The sequence below is a fragment of the Empidonax traillii genome, unplaced genomic scaffold (genome assembly GCF_003031625.1).
Source record: "Empidonax traillii isolate 1590-97213 ecotype Southwest subspecies unplaced genomic scaffold, ASM303162v1 scaffold1355:size217225, whole genome shotgun sequence".
NCBI classification, from domain to species: Eukaryota; Metazoa; Chordata; class Aves; order Passeriformes; family Tyrannidae; genus Empidonax; species Empidonax traillii.
Window position 1 is genome coordinate 73,317 of NW_020956548.1, and position 22,006 is coordinate 95,322.

Sequence of the window (22,006 nt, forward strand, 5' to 3'; positions counted from 1 at the left end):
GTTGTGACAGACCAGTTTACCTCTTCATTCACCCTTTTTTTTGTTTTGAAATCCTTATTCCCCGACAGAGAGAAGAAACCTGCGGACACAACGGAGAACTTCAAACGCCGGCACTCCAAGCTGATCAACTCCTGTAAGTACCTTCTGTGACCCCTCTCCTCCATCAGTACCACAGCAAAATGTGGTCTCGTGAATTCAGCTGCCCCAGTCTGAGACAGTAACAGAGTTTCCTCCGGGTTGAAGCAGAGGGTGAGTAGCTGCTCCAGAAAAGATAAACACACATGCCTTGTCTTCACAGCAAGACTGCTGTACCAGGAGTACAGTGATGTGGCTCTGAACAAGGCCATTCAAAGCCAGAAGAGGGTGGATTACCCAGAGGATATAGAGTCGAGTTTCCCGAGCTCCCCGAGGCTGCGGAGGAAGGTGCTGTCTCCCCAGGACTCGTACTTACAACGCCTGTCGGTCTCGTCCAACGCATCCCTCTGGCAGGACATCCCCATGATCCGGGGCAGCAGAATGCTGCTCAATATGTCCCGTGAGGAGCAGAGGCTGCAGGAGGTAAGGGACAGATGTGACAAGGTAAATGGGTGGTGGTCTGTAGCCCAGAAAGTGTCTCCTGAAGGGGGGGGATAAAGCAGAGAGCAAAAACTGTGACGTGGATATGCAGGTGGTCGAATGCAGGGGTCACCTCTGCAAGCACTATGGGGCTGTGCTACCAGTGTGTGTGCTGAAATTCTAAATTATAGAGAAAGCAGCACTGAAGGACAGACTCTGGACCATATCAGTAACTCCAGAGAAACAGACATGGGGAAATGGGAACCGGATAAAGAGTTTTGAGCATGTTTAATGCAAAAGAGCATATAAAAGTAGACTTGCAGCATTCTCCCACACATAAACTCATGAGAGAGGTTAATAAACCTACAGTAAATTGTATTTTCTTTGGTAGAGTGTGAGCTTACAAAATTGACCTGTGTGAGGTGCAGGGCTGAGAGGGAGTAGGAAGATATGTGTGGGTCTGGCAAAATGATGTAGAGAAACTGGGTAAGGAAAATTGAGAGGAACTGAGAAGTGGATGGGAGGACACAGAGAAAACAACAGCACAGGAGACATGATGGAGAAAAATGTGGATGGTGCAGATGCTGGACTTCATGGGACTGTGTAAAATAGGGAACCTTGTGAGAGTGGTTTTGAGGGGGGATAAAGTGAGAGCAAGTTTTTGTTTTTAGGTCATGCCACAAGTCTGTTTTCTAAAGGAGGACTACATGTAATGGCACACTTGCCTTTCATTTCTAAAGCCTCTCTTCTGTAATCACGTGCTGGGAGGTTCTCTTGCTTTTTTCCCCCATCTCCTCTCCATAAGATTCCTCCCTGACTGATGGTGTGCTCCCTTATTTTCTCTCCCAAGGCCAAGTTTGAGCTGATAATATCTGAGGCCTCCTACCTGCGCAGTCTGAACGTGGCAGTGGATCACTTCCAGCGATCAGCAGAGCTCCAGGCCATGCTCACCAACCAGGAGCGCCAGTGGCTTTTCTCCCGCCTCTCCGACGTGCGTGACGTCAGCGCCAGGTGAGACGCGGCCCCTTTGCTTCCAGGGCTGGCAGGCACACGGTGCTTCCCAGGGTTTCCATCACTAACGTTTCCCACTCCTCCCCTGCGTGCTTACTGATCTGCAGGGCAGGTACACATTGGCCTTTTTGGGTGAGGTAGATCCTGGTGATGAGTCTTGGATATTGCGGCTCAGTGGTGGCACAGAGATCAGGGTGTTCAAAATGGTCCCCACGTGCCAGTGGCTTCACTGTAATTAAACTTGACTAACCAGACCCCGTCCCAAAGCAGCTCCTGACAAGTACAAAAAAGGCAGCTGCGTGAGCCCTGACCAAAAAAAAAAAAAAAAAACAACAAAAAAAAGGGGGGAAAAATCCCTAAGTTACAGCCATCACTTGACAGAGACTAATGTGAATCAATTGAGCATAAGTCATGAAAATGTGGACATGACCCCACATGCTGGGGATCCTGTATATTGTAGGATTCTGTTCTGCTTTTCCTCCTGCAAGGCTTGGCTTGGCAATACACTGAGCTGGTAAGGTTTGCTGCTGCCTTTTTCCATTCTACCAGTGAGATTATTCTGGTGAAGTCTTAATTTTCAGTTGGTTGCTGACCATGTGTTTAGAAGAATGACCTCTCAAGAATTGAGGGCTTTTGCCTCTGCTTTTTCCTTGCCTACTCCAAGCCCTAAATAGTCACTGTCTACAGACATTATGCTCTACAGGAGTACAAAGCTGTCTGGTGCTTACCTATGGGCTGCCAGGGTTTTGGAGGACCTGAGGCCACTCCTGCTTTACTTCAATGACACTGATATTTCCCTCTCCTTTTATGCCACCGCATCCACACGTGCTGCAGCTTCCTCTTTGACTTGGAGGAGAAGTTTGAGGAGGACATGTTTACCTTCCACGTGTGCGACGTGGCTCTCAAACACGCCCCCGACTTCCGCAGGGTGTACCTTCCCTATGTGACAAACCAGACCTACCAGGAGCAAACCTTCCAGCGGTTACTGTAAGTTTTCTCCTTTGTTGCACCCCTTCTCCCCTCTCACTTCCTTGAGCATTCGCTCTTTCCCAAGATGGGGAATGCTGCAGGTGCTGGCTGCCGGCTACAGGCTGCCCTCACCACACCCCCAGAAGGACAGGGAGGGACCTCCTTGCCTTTGGTGGCATTTGGGAGAGCAGGACAGAGCTGCTGCAGGCTGTTCTCTGTCTGCCCTCTGCTGAAGAGAGCAAAAATGACTGTCCCAGATAATGGTTTTCGGTCTGTGGTTTCCAGACTACAAAGAACCAGAAAGTGATAACTTCATGTGAAACTTCTGACCCCAACCACTCTGTGATTCTGTAACTAAAACACCATGGCTGCTGTCAGTAAGCTTACTGAAGGCAGTGGCTGTGTCTAGGAACATAAGGGAGATGTTTAAGGGGGGAAGGCAGCTCCCCTCAAGAGTAGCAAGGAATGGGAAGCAGCTATTTCCAGACAGCCCCTGAAGCTGAACAACTCAGTGTAAGGAAAGAATGCAAACCACCACAGCCTCCACGAAAGGTGTAGTACTGAGAGAAGGAATTGGAATGTAGATGTCATTTCTGCCTTTTATTCAGGGGGCTGTGACAGAAAGAGGAAAGATATGGTAACAGCTGTACTGCCATCCTGTAGCTGTTACAAACCCACACTTGCTCTTCATCAGCAGAGTGGTGCGGTCTCTTGGCATCTCTTGCCCCAGGAACAAACCCCGACTGTTGGGAGCCCTCCAACATTCACTGAAATCTGATACTGAGGAGGTTATTTATTTACTCTGATGCCTGGATGTCTTCTTTTCTTTACCACTCCCACAGAAATGGAAACGCAGGGTTCCAGCAAGTCCTGGAGAGGCTGGAAAGTGATCCAGTATGCCAGCGCCTCTCACTGAAATCCTTCCTCATCCTCCCCTTCCAGCGCATCACTCGCCTCAAGCTCCTCCTGCAGGTAACTGTGGGCATTCTCCCATTTGTGCTTGAGTTAGTGGCTGCTTCCTATGCCATGTAACTTCTATGGGATAATTAACACTGTTTAGTTTTTCAGGAATATCCTATTCAATGCGACTTACCAGTGACATTCTGCATCTCATTTTTTTGGCCTTGTTACCTCCACATGTCATAACCTACTTCTGCTATAGTTTCCCTTGAGACTGGTATCTCAGTGTTCCCTTGTATCTCCTACCCCTCACTGACACTTAGGTCCAGCTTTTCCTGTCTGAGTTATCAAAAGCATCTTTTTTTCACACAGAATATCCTGAAGAGAACTCGACCTGGGTCTGAGGAGGAAGTGCAAGCAACGCAGGCCTACGATGCACTTGAGAAGGTAAGGGCTGCCAGCCCATCCTGCAGCCCTGCAGAAAGGGCTCTGGGGGCTTTTGCTGATGGTACCAATAATGCAAGTCAAAAATTTTGGGCTCAGCAGTAAAAATATTAGGATATGTCCAAGGGAGGGCAGCAAGGGTGGTGAGAGAACTAATAAGAGGGCAAAACTTAGGAGGAGGACAGGACATGAGGTTTGTTCAGGTCAGGGGAGGCTGAGGGTGACCTCATTGCTCTCTGCAAAGCTCCTCACGATGGATATTCTGTGATCTGCAGCATTACACAGATGTGGCCCAATCCTTTTAATTGATTCTTCCCCTTGCTGAGGGCCCCCCATGTCACTGATCCTCACACATAACAAATCAGGGTGTTCAGGTGCAGTGGCAGCTATGAGCAGAAAACACTAAAGCAGGAGTCAGCTGGGATGCAGCTGAACTGGTGCCAGCAATACCAAACTACTTCTTTCAGGACTCACTTCTTCCAGTCTCCTAACCAGCCCTTTGTGTTCCTTACCTTTGTCTCTAATTAATGATCAACTCCCATCCTGGTCCTTGCAAGAAAATCTTTCTTTAAATAAAAACAGGGCATTGCTCTGTTGCGTCCCTTCTTCTATCCTGTTTATTACAGACAAAGATTTAAAGTGTTCTGGGACAACTTGTTATCTAAAATTTGTACAGCATCATGCAATGTATTTCTCTAGCATTCCCCCCCAGTGTCCCAAACTTAAAGCAATGCTTACCACAGAGATTTATATAAAAAATATAATAATATAAAGAATATTTCCCGTAAGAAAGAAGGGTGATCACTGGAACCCAGGGCAGTGATCGTGGCCCCAAGCCTGCCAGAGTTCAGGAAGTGTTTGGACAACACTCTCAAACACATGATGGGATTCTTGGGGTGCCTTGTGCAGGGCCAGGAGTTGGACTTAATCCTCGTGGGTCCTTTTGTTGTGGTTTTTTTTGCAGGAGGATGCCTAAGAGATTGTCACTTATGCTGACTCATGAGGGCCGGGAGTAGCACTGATCCCACCAGGCAGTTCTGCTCCCACCTCACTGATGGTCTCTTTTCCTTTGCAGCTCATCAAGGACTGCAATGAAAATGTCCAGCGCATGAAGAGCACTGAAGAGCTGATCTACCTCAGCCAGAAGATTGAATTTGAGTGCAAGGTGAGCTCATCCATTCCCTGGGCCTTGCTCCAGCCTAATGTATTTTCTGCCTTTCCCCACAAAGCCACTTGCACTTTCTCTTTGTTTTCCTCTCCGATGTGCACAGAACTGTTGAACCAGCTCTTCTTCAGCAGCGCTTCCCTTACCCAATCTTTCATGTCAACCTTCAGATAAAGGTGCCTACCATGACTTGCACCTCTCCAGCTGGAGAGATAAAACATTTCCTCAAGAGAGAGGCAAAAATGCAAATCCAGAGCTCACAGATGGTCATTTTCTTGTATGTGATCGACGTAAATGTTCATTTCTGTCCTGCAGATATTCCCACTCATCTCACAGTCGAGGAGACTTGTGAAGTGTGGTGAGTTGACAGCACTGGACTTCAACAACCTGAGTCCAAAATGGAAAGTCACCACCCGGCCCATCTACCTACACCTTTTCAACGACTGCCTGCTCCTGTCTCGGCCGAAGGAGTGAGTGCCTCAACACAATTCTTGCTGCCCTTTCTCATACCTGTCTCTTTTGGGGTCTGTGCTTTGGTGACAGAGTCCTTTCCCTCTGCCTGCCAGCAAGTGGCAGCCTTTGTCAAGTCACTCTCCTATCCCAGCCTGATGTGAGTATCACACAAGTATGTGGAAATTGATAGTCCCAACCCTTAATTACAACATATGATAATATAAAGAGATAGCTTGTGGCCCCTAGTGCAACGCTTCAGTTCCGTCCTTCCGTCTCTATAATGTGAAACACTTTAATAATAACCATTTATTCTAGTTTTACTTGGTAAATGATTTCTTCCTACGGGACAGCATGAAGACTAGTGAATGTGCAAATCACTGGTTTGTCAAGAGAGTTGTTTCACTGTGTTGGGGGTTTTGGGGTGGTGGTTTTGCTTTTAAGCTGTAAACTACCAAACAAAATTCTGTCAGGACAGAATATTTTTTTTATCCTTTTCATTAAATCCCCTCCTCCTCTTCTCTGGCCTTCTGAGACTTATAGCAAGAATAACACTTGAGGTGTCTGAGGCAGATGAAGACTCATTAAAAAGCTTTTTGCTTTCCTGACCTCAGGAAATGACACGGACTCGCTTTGTAACCCTCATCACCTTAAAACTCACAGCTTGTTCTGCTCCTCCTCTTTCCCTGCAGGGGTGGACGTTTCGTCGTGTTCGACCACGCCGCCTTCTCGGACGTGCGTGGGGAGAAGTGTGAGATGAAGCTCCACGGAGCAAACAAAAACCTCTTCCGTCTCTTTCTGCTCCAGAATTACCAGGGAAAGAGAGCAGAGTTTTTGTTTCGGACAGAGACACAGTAAGAGCTCAAGGTCACCCTCAGTATATCCCGTTACCAGAACCCAGACACCTCCTGGGAGCCTGACGATTGTCCCTCGGCCACCCAAATGCTGACATGCCAAATGCAGCTGCTGAGCAGAGGTCTTGAAAAACATCCTCTTGCTCCATTTCCTTATGAACCACCTTCCTCCCCTCTCATCATAACCGCCCGTGCAATACTTACACGTTACGCCATACCAAAAAGTGGGAATTTTTGCCTTTTCCCACCCCCCCCCTTTCTCCACTTCCCTTTTCTCTGCTTCCCCAGACTACCCCCGTCGTGAGCAAACACCCCCTCCCGTGTCAGTCAGCACTCTGCTGCCCCTCACACTGAATCCTGTGCTGTTTTGCAGCAGTGAGAAGCTGAGGTGGATCTCCGCTCTGGCTCCTCCGCGGGGAGAACCGGACCTGCTGGAATGCCCTGGTGAGTCTGCCCCGCTGCTCCAGCCACGGGGGTGGGCTGGCTCGGAGGAGGTGGAACATCCCAGAGCGATTCCAAGGCACAATACTCGAGGGGTTTTTGTAAATAAAGAAGATACTCATGGGTTTTCCCTCAGTGCCAGTTATTTTACCTGTTTTATCTCCTCCTATTAGATGAAGGCCTGGATTGTCCCTTTCCAGTTCTCGGCCCTAAATTTAGTGTTTGGGCAGTTCCCTGTTCCCCACCACCTCTATACCTGATGCACACAAGTTTACTGTTGCTTTCTCCTACACTACATATGATGTTTCCTCCCCTTTAGATGCACCACAGGTTCAGTGCATAAAGACTTACAAGGCTCGGGAAAACGATGAGCTGGCTTTGGAGAAGGCAGATATCATCATGGTTATGCAGTACAGCAACGATGGTGAGCAGAATGACCAATGGCTTGTCTCAAAGTGTTGGATTGAGAGGACAAGGAGACTCTTCATTAGGATGCTTTATTTTGCTCCTTTGCTCTTAGGGCCTTGTTGGAGGGGGCTTTTGGGGAAGGATGGAAATAAAACCGTGGTCCTTTCGCCTCACGTTGTGTTTCTCCCCACGCCACAGGATGGATGGAAGGGGTAAAACTTTCAGACCGGGAGAGAGGCTGGTTCCCCTCAGAACACGTGGAGAACATCTCCAGCAAACACGTCCGGCAGAAGAACCTGAAGGAGGAGCAGCGTGTGAAGTATGCCAAGCAGCAGGTCTTCTGCAAGAAATAAAGACTCTGGTTGGACCTGTACAGTCTCCCTGCCGTGGGGGAAGCCATGCCTTTTCTATTGTGCCTCAGAAGAAATGCCTCTGCAGAGAGCATAATACAGCACTTTGACAGGACCAGGTGCTTTTTTGCCAAAGAAAGCGGGAATTCAATCAGGAAAAAAAAATCACTCACTTCCTCTGTGTCAGCAGGACTATGGCAGCAGGAGGAGGAGTAAGAGGTTGCATGCATTGCTTGCTTTGTGGTAGTAGGGAGGGACTTAAAAGCGGACAGAGGTCTGGGATCTGGACTTCTGAAAATATATTCCTGGTTTTGCCACTGACAAAAGTTGTGGGGACCTTATGCAAGTCACTTCAGAGTTCTGCCTTCAGTTTTCCCATCTGCGAAATGGGGGGGGAGCTCACCTACCTCACTGCGTGGTGTGAGGCTAAATTCACTGGTATTAGCAGACTGAGAGCTCTGAGCTCCTGAAAGGGAAGGTGCCAAGTGCAAAGCACAAACAGAGTTGAGGAGAGTTTTCCATTTGAACAGCCTCTTGATACTACTCTTCATGGTGTTGATCTCCACAGCGTAGTTTCCACTTAGAACAATTTATGTGTTTGATCGTGCAGGTCTACTGGGGTTTAGATGGGCAACTATTTCACTGCACCCAAATTTAACTCGGTCTCAGAGTGCTGTTAAGAGTCCTTGACAGCATGAGAAGATCCACTGGAGTGGAGCAAAGTTTTCAGAAGCCACTGTGATGATTTCCCTCACCCTAAGGGGTATCATGCTGAAGAATCTGCTTCACAAAGGTCACCTCTCTTACGAACAAGCATCCCATTAAGCCGTCTGGAATGAGCTTTTTTATTTTTTTTACTCTGCCTCCCACTCAAAGTAGATCGGTGACTTTTGACAAAGATGTTTCTCGTGTGTTGGTACACGCCCTGTACACATTTACCATGACTAAGGCACATGCAATGAAGTGGCACTTTCCTGCTGCTCTTGCTCTGATCACTCATGTGGTATTGCATGCACCATTTTGCACACTTAGGGAGAACACTGAATTATTTAGCCACTGTAGATAAAGCCAAAATATATGCGCCAGGGTCTCTGTTCTATTTTAGAACTCTCTGGTTTTAAGTCCAGTTTACATGCGTTTGTGCAGAACCTGTCTATTTGAGGATATGCCTTCAAGTGTAAAATACTGTTTCTGTGTTAAAGTGTTTGCGTTCAGCTCAGTCAATGCAAGATCAAGGATAAGAATCAATACACCAAAGAAAGCAACGTGTAGCCTTCTTGCATTTAATATATTTGAAGAATTAGTTATCTTCATATTTCCAGCTTCCTGTCTCTGTAACATCCTGCCTTTAAATCCCACTTACATTGTATCTAGTATAGCTCATTACAGCCTATTTATATCAATAATTTTAGCTGGATTAAAAACAAACAAAAAAAAAAGAGTTGCTTTTAGTCTTAATAAACTCATGCACTTCTCCAGTTAAAATAAAAAAAAAACCTTTCTGCTTTCCTTGTTACTCAGGCTTTCCTCTCAAATGTAAGTAATGCAGTATTTACTGAATGTATATATTCAGTATTTTAAAAGTCAAGAATTCTTTACTCTTTCAACTTCTGCTCTGAAAAAAACAGGCAGATTGTTCCTTACAACCTCCCAGGGTGGTACCTATGTTAAATTCTGTATGTTCCTGTTAAAATTTGTGTTGAGATAGGAAACCTTGAGGCTGTTGCGACTGATAGCTCTTCTGTGCTGTTTAACCAGCTGAATCAAAGGTTAACTTCTTCATGTCACGGGCACAGCCTTTATTTCCTGATGTCAGGCCTCTGTGTGTTTAGGAGCATTTAAAGGTCAGCTTATGCTAAGTGCTCGTGCCTGGGTTATCTTTGATTTCTTACATTTCAGAGAGGCCTCAACTCCTCACTATTTAGTTAAATTTTTAACTCCAGCACCATCCTGCCACCAAAATCCATATCTGCACTGAAATGCTTTTTGAAACTGATTAACACCTCTTTGATTTGCACAAACTTAATCAAACTGGTACAACACCCCTTCCAGCTGTGCATTCAGGACACAGGAATCAACAGAGCATCTGCTGTGTCCTATCACAGCCTTCTTTATGAGTCAGGATTTCTCCCTGCATTATCTGATGTGGATAACCTGATTTCCCAGAAAATTAGTATAAAACAGAAGCATAGGGTTTGTCAAACAAGTCCCAGCACTTTCCTAGGAAGATCCACAAAGAAGGCAGGGCATAGAACACTGTGTGAGAGGTGCCAGTGTATCTTCTGCAGAAACCTATGGAGACTGATACATAGTGTATCCAGACAAAAGAAATTCAGTATATCTATACTGAAAAAAAACCACCAAACCTCAGGGGGCAGTCACACTAATTTATTTTTGTGACAAGAACAGCAATGAAGTACAAATATAAACTACATCCAAACAGTTTTGTTGAGAGTCTGAGAAAGTAATTGTTTACATTGTTTAAATCAAATGTTATTACTCCTGCCATTTTTCATATAAAGAAGTATAAAGTAGATATATCGATATATGTGGCTCACAAAAACAAAACAAAAAACAAACAAACAAAAAAGGCTCACAGCCCTGAGGACCTCTGTTGGACTTTCCTCCAGGAAAATAAAAGAAAGCATTCTCCACAGTTCTTACTCCCTTCACAAGAAAAAGCTGACGTTAGGACCAGAGTTCAGTAAATAAACACAACCTTGCTCAGAAACAGGAACCTCTAAAGCAGTTAGGGATTTTTATATTTGCACTTGATTATTGAAGAGGTCCCATCCCTTCTGAGATGAGTTGTGTTTTTGCCAGCTGAATGCTGTTAGCAAACTAAATGCCGTTTTAGCCACAATGACATTGCAGCCAGCATGTCTTGCAGCTGGTGGCTGAACCAGGTGCCCAGTTAGACTGATTAGACTGTCTGCAAAATGCTGGCACATGGTTCAGCTTACACTCCTTTAACACAGTGAAACTACCCTCAGGTGAAAGCATCTGTAGAAGCAGGACCTTCCAAGCTCTAGTGAACCTTGAAACCAAAGACAGGAGGTATTAGGGAAACACACATTAGGAGAAAGGTGCCCTGCCAGCAACCATGAGGAGGATGAAGGATGTTCTGTTTCGGTGCACCAGAATGCAGTTAAGCAAGGCTCATTCTTCCTGCCAGCAGACAGTGCAACCCCCAGCTGATGGAGAACCAGAAGCACTGCTAAATAACTACAGCCAGAGCACATTAAAAAAGGAAGGTCCTCTTGCCAGCCCACTGGAAAAGATTACAGGACGAGAGAGTCATTAGGAAGTTGGAAGGGACCTCCAGAGATCATCCAAGTCCAACCCCCTGCCAGTGCAGGGTCACCTGGAGCAGGTGACAGCGTAGCATGGCAGGTGGGTTTGGAATGTCTCCAGAGAGGGAGATCCACGACCTCCCTGGGCAGCTGTTCCAGTGCTTCATGATGAGGTGGAGCTTTTTGTGCTTTAGTTCATGGCCGTTGCTCCCCATCCTGTCGCTGGGCACAACTGAAGGGAGTCTGGCATCGTCCCCTTGGCACCTGCCTGGGAGATATTTATATGCATTAATGGGATCCTGTCTCAGCATTCTCTTCTCTAGGTGAAACAAGCCCAGCTCTCACAGCCTCTCCTCAAAGAGATGCTCCAGACCCTTCTTCATCTTTGTGGCCTCGGCTGGACCCTCTCCAGCAGCTCCTCGTCTTTCTCGCATCGAGGAGCCCAGAACTGGACACGCCACTGCAGATTAACGAGGTTCACCTCGTTCAAGCAACTTTTTGCAACCCCTAGGCTTCCACGGCGGGCTGTTGGCGGTGTTCCCACCAGCTCTTCCCGGGAAGCAGCCTCCCAGGTATCCTCAGCCGAGCCCGAAGCATTCCCGTACCCTCCGTGCAGGACCAGCATCCCCGACGAGGAGCCGGGGACGCTGCCCCCGTTGCCTGCGGGTGCGGGGGCTGTCCCAGGTGTCCTTGATGAGCCGGTGGGGCCGGGGCAGGACTGGCCCCGGGCGGGGCATTAACCGGGCCGGGCCGAGTGGGGCCGGGAGCGGCGCCGAGCCGGGATGGACGGGGCGGGCGCGGAGGGGCAGGACAAAGCGCAGGCGGCCCGAGGGCCGGGTAAGGGTTGTTATGAGGGTTAATTTAAGGGTTATTATAAGGGTCCTTATGAGGGCATGGGTAAGGGCAATGCCGACTCGCGTTAATGACCGGAGGGAGGCAGCCGGCGATGAGCCTAATGAGCTGCGCTGGGGGGAGGATGGTGGCTCCTCCGGGATGTTCTCCGGGCGCTCCGGCCAACATTCCCCCTGCCTCCTTCATCCCCACGGTGTCCTGACCCCGCACGGACGCATCCCGGTGTCTGGGGCTCCGCGGCGGGGTTTGGGGGCGAAGGGCTGCTGGGCCCTCCTGTGCCTTGGCTTGTAAAAGCACCTGGGCGAAGGGTTGGGGGCTGCTGCTTTTCCCTTCTTGTCGTGCTGAGGAGCTACCGCTGCCTGTGGGTTTCTTTGTTGTACCTTTCCCCCCCTCTGTACGGTTTTCCTCCTCCTTGTGCAGGTGGACCCCTGACATCTCTCCGTGTGTGTGCGGTCAGGTGGCTTTGTAACAAATGCCCCCCAAAAGAACCCCAGAAGTCTTGCTGTCACAGTGCAAGTGGTTGGCTTGCTCTGAGAAGTGTCTAAGGAGGTGGTTGTGAGAGGGAAAAGAGGGTGTTGGCTTCCTGCTCGTGCACCTTCAGCAGCTCAGGTGTTCCAGATTGAACACGTCTGATGTTCCCAGTCAAGTGAAAATCTCCTCTGCTTGAGGTTATATTTTACCTAAAAGTGGGACAAAGTGATGCTCAGTCTGGTCTCTTGCCACATGGGAGAAAGGAGTGGTTTGATGAGTCCTTCTTTGTTACCATGAAGGCCTTTCTTTCTCTCCAAACCATTTTTATTATAGCTCTTCCTTGTGAATCCCAGGTTGTAGTGAAGCCTTTGCTCTGTGTTTCAGAAATAAGAGTGATTTACTTTTCTCTTGGAAGAACAGTTCTGTAGGTAATATAAAACAGGTAGAAGGTACCTACACGAGACTTGGAAGTTTATTTTGTGGTGTTTGCACAGAAACAAGTAAAACCCCTGCCTAAATCAAAGCACTAAGCTGAAAATGCCATTGTTGATTTGAGGTGTTGGGTGAGTGGCAGAATGGAGGACACATGAAAATACTGGGGTTTTTTCACAGAATGAGTGAGGTGATCTAAGAGGCAATAAGGAGGGTGGTGGGAAAAGGAATTATACAGAACAGAGCCAGACTCTGCCTCACTCGTTTCTTGACCCTCCCCCATCAGAATATTTCATGTCATTTAATAGCAGTGGAAACTGTTGTTGCTTAACAAGATCAAATTATTATAGTTGCATGGTTTCCTGCTTCTGTTTTTTTCTCCCTCCAACTAATTCGGTTCTCTTAATCCTGTAAAAAGCAAATTAGAAGGTCTTGGAGCAGCCTGGCATCCCCTCATACTTCCATGAAGATTCTCCCATCTGACTGATGTTGTGGGGCTCCTTCTTGACTAACAGTTGTTTCAGAAAGGAACATTGAGGCAGAAAGCAAATCCCTTATTTTGGCATTGCACTAATATATATCAAAAGCAAATCGGGGTGAAATGTTAGAAAGAGAATTCTTCTAGATCCTTTTCCTCCCCAAAATTAAACTACCAAGTTTCTCTGTAAGCACATACAACTGAAATGCTGCCAACAGGCTTCTCAAACTTCCCCCTCTCCAGACAGAGGCAGACACATGGGTTTGGGTTTATTCCTCTACTTCCTATTCTTAAGTATTTATTTATTTGTTTGTTTGTTTGTTTTAGTTAGCAGAAATGACAGACTCGGAAGTTTGTATAATTAATGGTTTTTGCTTGGTCAGCTTCGGTATGACAGAAACACATAAAAATTAAAAAGTGATGATATTTGTCAGATAATCCCTGTTGACACAGTAGACCAGAATTTTGCTTTTGTCTTTCATTTTTTCTTCATAAGTCATTAATTTTTGTTCTGTCCATTATTCCAGAGACCTTTGCTAATCCCCAGTGCTGTTTTCCCACTACTGTAATTTGTAATATGCAACCTTCCCTTTCTTCTCTGTGCCTGGAATTACCTCTCCCTGTAGTTTACAGTTGGTAATGTTTCTGCAGACATCTTTCAGAATGAGCCTTTTCTCATCACAGGGGTTTGAATATCTCCCTGTTGCCCATATCAGTTTTTCTGCTCTTGCTTCCCTGGTGGGCTCTGTCCTGGAGACAGTTTTTATTTTGAGCTCCCCAGTTCTTGTTGGGTTTCCTTGTGTGGCGTTTTCCTTCTTCCATAACTGAAACTCCTGATCCAGGCATACCTTTTCCTTATGCTGTCCAGGCACAGTGCGTGTGGGGTGGGGTATGGGTTGGTTTTTGTTTTGGGTTTTTTTTTCCTATTTTTTTCCTTACAGAGTGCCAGGAAAAGGAGGAGGACACGTTGCTGTGCCCAGAGCACTTGGTGGTGGATGCTGATGCTGTCGGTGGCCATGGCTCAGGGGGCAGTGTGCTCTCTGCATTCCAAAGCACAGCTAAACAGGAAAAACCTAAGGATACCTCAGGAACAGAAGGTAGGATTTGCCCTGTAAAGAAAGTGAAAGAAGATGGAAGAGACAGCACCCTGCAGTCAGCTGGGTCAGCTTCCCAAGTCCCTGTGGTGCTGGGCAGCCAGCTGGATTCTGCCTCGGTGTGTGGGCAGCCATCTGATTCCTGCAGGGACATGAAGTCCCCACTTGCTGTTGCTGGATTGGCACGGGAGCCCACAGGTCAGTCAGGGTCCCGTGAACGCTGTGAGAGTCACCACCTCGATGGGGCTGAAAAGGAGGCAAAGAAGAGAAAAAGCACCGAGGAAGCACCGAGCGGAATCCCCGGAGCTCCCTGCGGGCAGGACGAGGGTGGCCCAGCTCCCTGCTGGTCACACCAATGCCCTGCAGCCCAGCAGTTCTACAGGGCGCCCTCAGTCTTGGAATCCAGAAGCAGCCACGATGCAGTCAAGGAGGACAAAAAAGGGGAGAGGGAGAAAAAAGCCTTGCTTGAGAACCCACGCATCCTACCCCCGGTCAGGAAGAAGTCCCGCACCTTCTACAATGCAGGTAGGTACTGGGGCACCCGCTGTGCCAGGGGCACTGGTGTTCCTTTCCCCCTGCTGAGCTGCCCTAAGTGGCTCTTCACTGCATTCCACACCATCAGGTGTGTGAGGATCTTCAAATGAAGGTGCTCAGATAAAGTGTCTGACGTATGTGGCATAGCAAGCAATGCCCTTTGTTTTTACTGCGAAAGAAGAGTTTTGTTTATTTTTGTGGTTTCCTTTTTTTTTAAAAAAAAATCTTTTATGTTGTTCATGTGTTTCTAAGTGTAGTAAAAATATTCTGGTTTTTTTTTGTGCTTCCCTCTTCTGTTATTTTTTTCTTTTCTTGTTTATCACATGCTCCCTATCTCTCTGTCTCTTTTTGAACAATGCATCGTTTCCAGAGCAGCTAGAAGAGTTGGAGAAGGTGTTCCAGGAAGACCACTATCCCGACAACGAGAAGAGGAAGGAGATTGCAGCTGTGGTTGGTGTGACACCACAGAGAATCCTGGTAATGCCTGCGTGGGGGACAGTGGGTTCTGTGCAGCAAAGGGATGGACAGGGACTGGGGCAGGGAGGGGAAACCCATGAGTAACAGGGTAGAGACTCCACCTGCCACTGGTGACAAGGAGGAAGGCTCACAGGGATGGGCACTGCTCCACCCCACCCAAAATGGCCATGGATTCTGGGGTTGCGTATTCCCTATCTTCCCATTTCCCAAGATGAACCCTATAATGGGTAGATAAATGAGGCTGAGGAGATCAGAGTTAATCTCTTTTGTACTGAAGATCGTGGGCAACAAAGGAAATCAGTGTTTGGGGGTGCCTTTCTGCTGTTATTTTTCTGTTTGCAATGAATTGTGCAGATTCTTCAGAAGAAAGGTTTCTTGAGGTCCCTTTTGTCAAAGAAAGGTTTCTGGGCACACCTGGTGATGTGTGGAGTCAGTCACTGCTGATTCATTGCCCTTGTCCCCCCGTGTGTAGATGTTTTCCCTCCTGAAGGCATCCTTTCTTTTCCCACTCACCAGGTCTGGTTTCAGAACCGCAGGGCAAAGTGGCGGAAATCGGAGAAGCTGAACGCGAAAGGCAGCAGAAAACTTCCAAAATCGCCACCTCTGTCAGATGATTATGGGTGAGGGACCTACTCTGCTTTCTCATCTTTCCACAGCAGATACCTAATGAATTCAGTGTTTTCCTTTGCCATCCCCCCTTTACATTTAAACAGTGGAAAGCTGACAGTTGAGTTGGATCTCGGTAGCCCGTCAGATTTCTTGCCAAATTGTAGTGGAACCTCTTAAAAGAGGGTTTGAAATAAATCTGTTGAAGTTGCTGTGGCTGAAGTCATGTGGAGAACAAGGGGTGAGATAGAAAGCCCTGTGGATCAACCCCTTCATTTTATGTTTTTGTGAAAGCAATGGCCAGGAGCCCATTTCTCTCCATTGGTTTCCATTTCCATGGATCTTCAGTTGGTGATGGAAGTGCTGCTTGCTTAGATCAGTCTTACAAAGTCATGGCCTTCTTTGAATAAATACAAGGGAGCACCTTTCATAGGCGAGCAGGGGACATTTACTGGGTGGGGAAGGGAGTATGTGAGAGGATAGATGGTCTTTCAAGGGGTAGTGAGTGAATGTGTGAGGGAAGAAATCAGTCTCCACAGGGATGTATTTATGGCAGTCTGAAGCGAGAAAACAGGATGCAAAGGGGAAAAATGAAGTTAAAGGTTGGAGAGCACCTAACTTCTTTCACTGCACTGTCCCTGCTGCCTGTCCTACACTGGTGACTTGGGGCTGCTTCCCCAAATAGTGTCAAGACAGCATTCCTTGCACAACTAAGTCAGCCACTGCTTTCTTTTTCCACCTGCTGGTGATGTGGGATCTGCCCATTGCAGGGTAGAACAGCGTGTATTTGGTCATAATGCCCTGCCTTGTCTTCTGGTTCATCCTCACACCCTTTCTGCTGCCTCCAGGGCACCTCCTCCGCCTGTGCCTCCGTTGCCTGACGTTGCTCGTGACCAATCTGCTGCGCTGGGAGGAAACACTGGAGCTGGGAACTGCTCCAGCCTGCTCAGAGCACAGCCTGCACCGCTCTCCTCTGCCTCAGGTGAGACCCTGACCAGCACTACAGCAGTGGCTGGTGGAGCTGGGATGCTCCCAAACACTTGAGGGAAGGTCGTGTGAATGCCTCAGACCATCAGTGCAAAATGTGACAATGGGTCACTTGACAGGCTGAGAGAGTTGGGATTGATCAGCCTGGAGAAGAGAAGGTTGTGTGGAGATCTCACAGCACCTTCCAGTATCTGAAGGGGCTGCAGGGAAGCTGGAGAGGGACTTTTCATCGGTGACAGGATGAGGGAGAATGGCTTTAAACTGAAAGAGGGAAAATTTAGGTTAGATAACACAGAAGAAATTCTTCCCTGTGAGGGTGGTGGGGCCCTGGCACAGGTTGCCCAGAGAAGCTGTGGCTGCCCCATCCCTGGAAGTGTCCAAGGACAGGCTGGATGGGGCTTGAAGTAAACCTGGTCTAGGGGAAGGTGTCCCTGCCCATGGCAGGGGGTTGGAACTGGATGATCTTTAGGGTCCCTTCCTACCCAAACTTTTCTATGGTTGTAGGTATAGCAGCTCTCTGCTCACTGAGTCTGTACCAGCACAGTGGTGCTTCTGTGCTGATGCTGGAGCCAAATTTGCAGTCCTTGTTCGTGTCCTAGCCCAAGCCAGCAAGGAATTCTGAATTTGACTTCATAAGGATAAGTGATAGGGGCATTGTTCCATAATAGCTGTTTGACACCTGTCCTGCTGCTCTAAATGACGAGGAAAGCATTACTCTGGTTGTGATGTTCTTCCTGGCAGATGCACACATCCCATGCTCTGGTTTAGATGGAAACATTTTGGCTACAGCCTGAGCCAAGCGAGCTGCGTGAGGAAGATGCACTGTATAACCTGTTGGGGTTGTAGAGGCTCCCTCGGGTACTCCACACCTTTAAATGTCCAAGAGGGTTCCCTGGCTTCGCCAGGACGTGCAGTTTTCCATTTTGTGCAAGACCATCTGGAGGGAGTGAGACTAGCTGAGTTGTGCAGCTGACACTGAATTTACTCTCGGTTGCAGTGGAGCTGGAGGTCAGTGGGGTGTGCTGTTCCACCAGGGTTCTACCTGAGCTGGCAACTAAAGACAGAGTTTGTTCAATTGTTTATCCGTGTGTGGAGTACCAGAGCGTTCCCTGGAGTCAGGAATGCTCCCTGAAGCGTTTCCTATATATATATTCACATTTCAAATTGTGCCAAGTTGGAAAAGATTTCCAGAGTGATGAGGGCCTCATCACTTCCTTCGGAGGGATATCCCAAGCAATGTTTGTGCTGACATGTGGTACTAATGCGTGCATTTTCCTGCTTCCCAGTGTAATTCACTCACTGGAATTTCTGCTTCCTCATTTTATTCTAAATACTACCAGTATTTAGTTATCAGTGATAATTATAATCAATAATCATGATCAGTGATTATGACTCATTTTTATTTTAACAGTGCTGATACCTTAAAAGTACTTTGGCACTCTAAAAAGTACCTGTAAGATTATATCACTAAGCTTAGAATGCTAATAAATACTCATGTGTGCTAAAAGTACGTAATTGAGATACCTTCTTGATAACCTAATTTAGTATTTCTGTGATTTGAATTTGCCTGTCATCCTCTCAAGGCAAGGGCTACTTTAGTCAGTCCTATGACCTATTTGAACAACAGGACTGTAACTCAGTTAGTTCTAGTTTTTTCCACTTCTTACAGCAGGATAAATATGGTCATAGTGTTTGAATAATTCAATGCTTCCCAGAATGAGGAGGCAGTGTAGTCTGTTGAGCCCTCTATTTAATTAGATAAAAACTAAGACTTTGCAAAATAATTCACTTAAAGGAAACAAACCAGAAAAGAGGCTTGCTTTGCTGGTGCAAAGCTGTGAGGTTTGCTGATTGGTTCTGGACCTGGATGCCTGGGGGGAAGGGAGGAATATGGTGTGTGTAATGAGCCACAAGATGCTGCTCTCTTTATTTATGAAACCCACCCTGCCCTCCAAACTTGTTCAATTCTAATCAGATGTAAGGTAGAAGTCCTAAAAATTACATTCCTACAAGTCATGGGCGAACTGGTGCCTGGGCAGAGTAGAGACCTAAGTTGGTGCACTCTTTGAGGGAGAAGACTGATATTTGTTGTAGAGAGCCCTCACAGAAGAGAGACCTGCAGGGCACAATGGCTTGGAAAGCTGCAGTTGCAGTTTTGCCTTAAGTAGATGCAGGGTAACACAGCTATGGGGAATAAAACAATAAAATTTGCTTATTTTTGTTTGTTTGCTTGTTGTCAAGGCAGACTTTTCTCTCTAAGAAAGCAAAAACCAAAACAGGGAAAATGAAAGGCAACGTGACCTGAATTCATTCATTAAAAAAAAAACAAAACTTGCCAAGAAATAGAGCCATCCAGGGTCCACCTGTTAGCTTTATTAGATCTCAGAATGTGAAGGAGGCAAAACTTGAACAGGATAAAATCCAAACTAGCTGAAGCAAAATAAAATAGGAGAGAAATTAGAAAAAAAAAAAAAAAGTTATCAGTTTAGAAGGCAAAACCAATTGCGTGGGAATGTGCCTCGTGGAATGTTTCAGCAAAATAATTTGTGTCCCGTGCATTGTGGTGCAGTTGTGCCTGTAGATGGTGGCCTGCTGGAGTGGCTGTTCAGGTGCTTTCCTTGGTACTAGTGTGTTTAACCACTTTCATCAGAAAATGACCTTTCTGCATGAGGACAGGACAGTCTGTCAGCCCAGACCTTTGGAGAGTGTTCAGTGCTGCCTTTTCCATTGTTTTTCCTTGCTCTGGCCAGTCCTTCTGACTGTTGGTTTGTGAGTTTGTTTGGTTGGTTTTTTTAATGTCCCACTGTTTTTTTCCAGTTCCCCAAATGAGCTGATTTGTATATGAGTTGTATTTGAGATGTGTCTTACCTTGATGGCAGTTTGGGCTTCTGATTTGGATACTGGGCAACTACTCGCTGTGAGAGCCTTTTTTTGCCTCAAACCTTCAATTTTCAGCTTGCTTCGATCTTAGAATTGTTTTTTACTACTTTTGCTGGACAGCATGCTTGAAATTATTGGATTTTTTTGAGACTGGCAGTTTTCCTGAGATTCCTTACTGGTATATCTGTGATTTGTTGGCTTAAAATTGGCTGATGAGTTTTTTCAAGTTTAACCCTTCAGAAAGAAAAGTTCTTCTGGTTTGTGGGAGGGGGTTTTTCTGCCCCACTGGTGATTTTGCAGGAAATCCTTTGTTTCATGTGGCTGTATTGTTGTCAGGAGCCCAGTCTGTGCAGGTAATGCTTAAGCAAAGAGCAATGTGATTATTCACTGGCAGAATAATCCCAATTCCAATTGTCGTGGAATTCTTGGGAGCAACTGGATGAAGCTGGATATGATCTGTCAGAAAACAGTAGATAAATGACAAGCTCTAATGATTTCACTCACAGGATTCTGGCTTTTGAACAAATTACTTTAAAGCTGATGATGTGCAGCTGATGTGGCAAGCAGGAATCGTATCTTTTGAACAAGTGGTAGGTTCTGGCCTACTGAAAATGCAGAAGAGAATCAGACTGACAGGCTTCTCAAAGCACTGCAGTTGGAAACTGAATTGATTCACTGGCCATGACTCCAATTAAATGGAGAGGCCATTACTCCTAAGTTTGATTAATGTTTTTTTTTTCCTACTTTCAAGATGTCATTTGCACGAGAAATGCGTTGTGTGTCGTGATTTCAAGAAGAGGAGGCATCTGTGAAAAGCTTTGTGGTGGCCCATAATGTCCCAGTAAGGGCTGTAATTTACTCAGCATTAAAAGAAACTGGATTCATCAGCGTGTGACACAGATTATTGTGAAACCAGGCCCTGCTGTAAATTCATGGACACACCTCTAGGACAGGCCTCAGTCTCCTTCTTGACTCGTGAAAGACAGAGATCCCAGTCACCCCAAGAGGAAAAACACATCCATTTCTCTGGAAGCTGTTTGCACTAAAGAATGGATCTCTGAACCCTGCCAGGATGCTGAGGAAGCAGCTATAGTAGGGGAGACTCAGAATAGGCATTCTTGAGTTAAGGCACATGTCTGAACCAGGGCTGGGTCAGAGATCTGAAGCCGCAAAATATTAAATTGCTTTCTAGAAATTCCCAGGGTTTTCTCATGGACTGAAAATCCAGGAATAGTGGAAGTGATAAACAAAAATCCTGCTGTTACATGCCCATGTTCACTGGAAAGCCTTCTGAGGTTACTGATCTCTCTATCAGTGTCAGGAAAAGCAACAGAATTGTTAAAATGTAGGTATTACCTCGAGCCAGTGATCAGAATTCTCCATCAAACAATCCTGGAATCTTCTGTAAATATGTCAGATTTCGTGTTTATTCCCACTGCATCTGTGACTTCATTCAGGAGACGCAATTTCAGCGTCTGTCTTCGAAATGACTGAGCAGAGGAGTCTTGAGAAAAGGCTAAACCAGCTCTTTGAAGGCCAGGGGTGTCCCCTCTCAATCTCTTTGCCTGGGGGTCCTGTTGCCATGACCCACAAAGATTGAAACATCACTATTCCCTCTCTCCATGGCTGCAGACAGCTGAAAAAAAACTGAATGTGGGAAGGTGCAACAAGAGAGACACAAAATGCACAGTGTGGTGGGGGATCTGAGAAACAGTGCTGTGAGGGCTTGAAGTGGAATCTCCTCATCAGCTCTCTGGGCTTGCATTCCAGGATTCTCCAGAGGTTGCTAATGCTTGCTGTGGTATCTTTATGTTTAGGGTTTTGTGCTTGAGGCCTTTGATTCACACCTGGTGGAGTGCATCTGATGTTTCCCTGTGTGCCTGCAAGGGTGAAGTGCAACTGTAAACTCTCCCTACCAGTGGCTTTCCATGACAGCTTTCCCATGAGTGGGAGTAGACCAACTTTACCTGAGCAGTCGGTGATATTTTCTCTTGCCTGTCTCATCCTTGTGCTGGTTCAGCCTAGGTAGACTTGAAAAATCATTTCAGCTTGTCCTGCAAACTCGATGGTTACCACTTGTGAAGAGAGAAATCATTTGCTAATTGCCATAATGAAAGAGAATCTTGTTCTCTTGCCCCATGTGCAAGCTCCTTGAACTTCTGTGTTTAGTTGTTGCTCTGGATCACCAGCATATGTGACTCTGACCTTTAATTTCCTCTGTTGTCCTGTTTCCACAGAGGCTCTTCTGTAAGAAACTCCTCCTCTCTCATTTTCTAGCAGTGACTGAGGAGAGAGGTCACCAAACAAGATTCTAGGAACCAAAAGGTGTTGGTTTCTTTTTTTTTCCGTGTCCCA

The 22,006-nt window shown here is 46.7% G+C and overlaps 2 protein-coding genes across 6 annotated transcripts in view; both read left to right on the top strand.

Annotated features, from left to right (window-relative positions):
• The window catches only part of ARHGEF5 (Rho guanine nucleotide exchange factor 5), a 35,261-nt gene extending 26,224 nt beyond the window's left edge, over nt 1-9,037 (top strand). For all 5 annotated transcript variants that reach the window (XM_027906766.1, XM_027906767.1, XM_027906763.1 and 2 more), the window contains exons 7-15: nt 2,401-2,553; nt 3,378-3,507; nt 3,808-3,882; nt 4,955-5,044; nt 5,360-5,514; nt 6,187-6,348; nt 6,722-6,792; nt 7,109-7,213; nt 7,396-9,037. In XM_027906766.1, the coding sequence (XP_027762567.1) occupies nt 2,401-2,553; nt 3,378-3,507; nt 3,808-3,882; nt 4,955-5,044; nt 5,360-5,514; nt 6,187-6,348; nt 6,722-6,792; nt 7,109-7,213; nt 7,396-7,550 (1,096 nt within the window). In that variant the 3' untranslated portion in view covers nt 7,551-9,037. The remainder of the gene's footprint in view (nt 1-2,400; nt 2,554-3,377; nt 3,508-3,807; nt 3,883-4,954; nt 5,045-5,359; nt 5,515-6,186; nt 6,349-6,721; nt 6,793-7,108; nt 7,214-7,395) is intronic.
• Nucleotides 9,038-11,622: 2,585 nt separating this feature from the next.
• Nucleotides 11,623-22,006, top strand: part of NOBOX (NOBOX oogenesis homeobox) — a 15,007-nt gene continuing 4,623 nt past the window's right edge. Inside the window, exons 1-5 of the mRNA XM_027906768.1 lie at nt 11,623-11,677; nt 14,015-14,692; nt 15,072-15,178; nt 15,695-15,798; nt 16,633-16,766. Of these exons, the coding sequence (XP_027762569.1) occupies nt 11,623-11,677; nt 14,015-14,692; nt 15,072-15,178; nt 15,695-15,798; nt 16,633-16,766 (1,078 nt within the window). The remainder of the gene's footprint in view (nt 11,678-14,014; nt 14,693-15,071; nt 15,179-15,694; nt 15,799-16,632; nt 16,767-22,006) is intronic.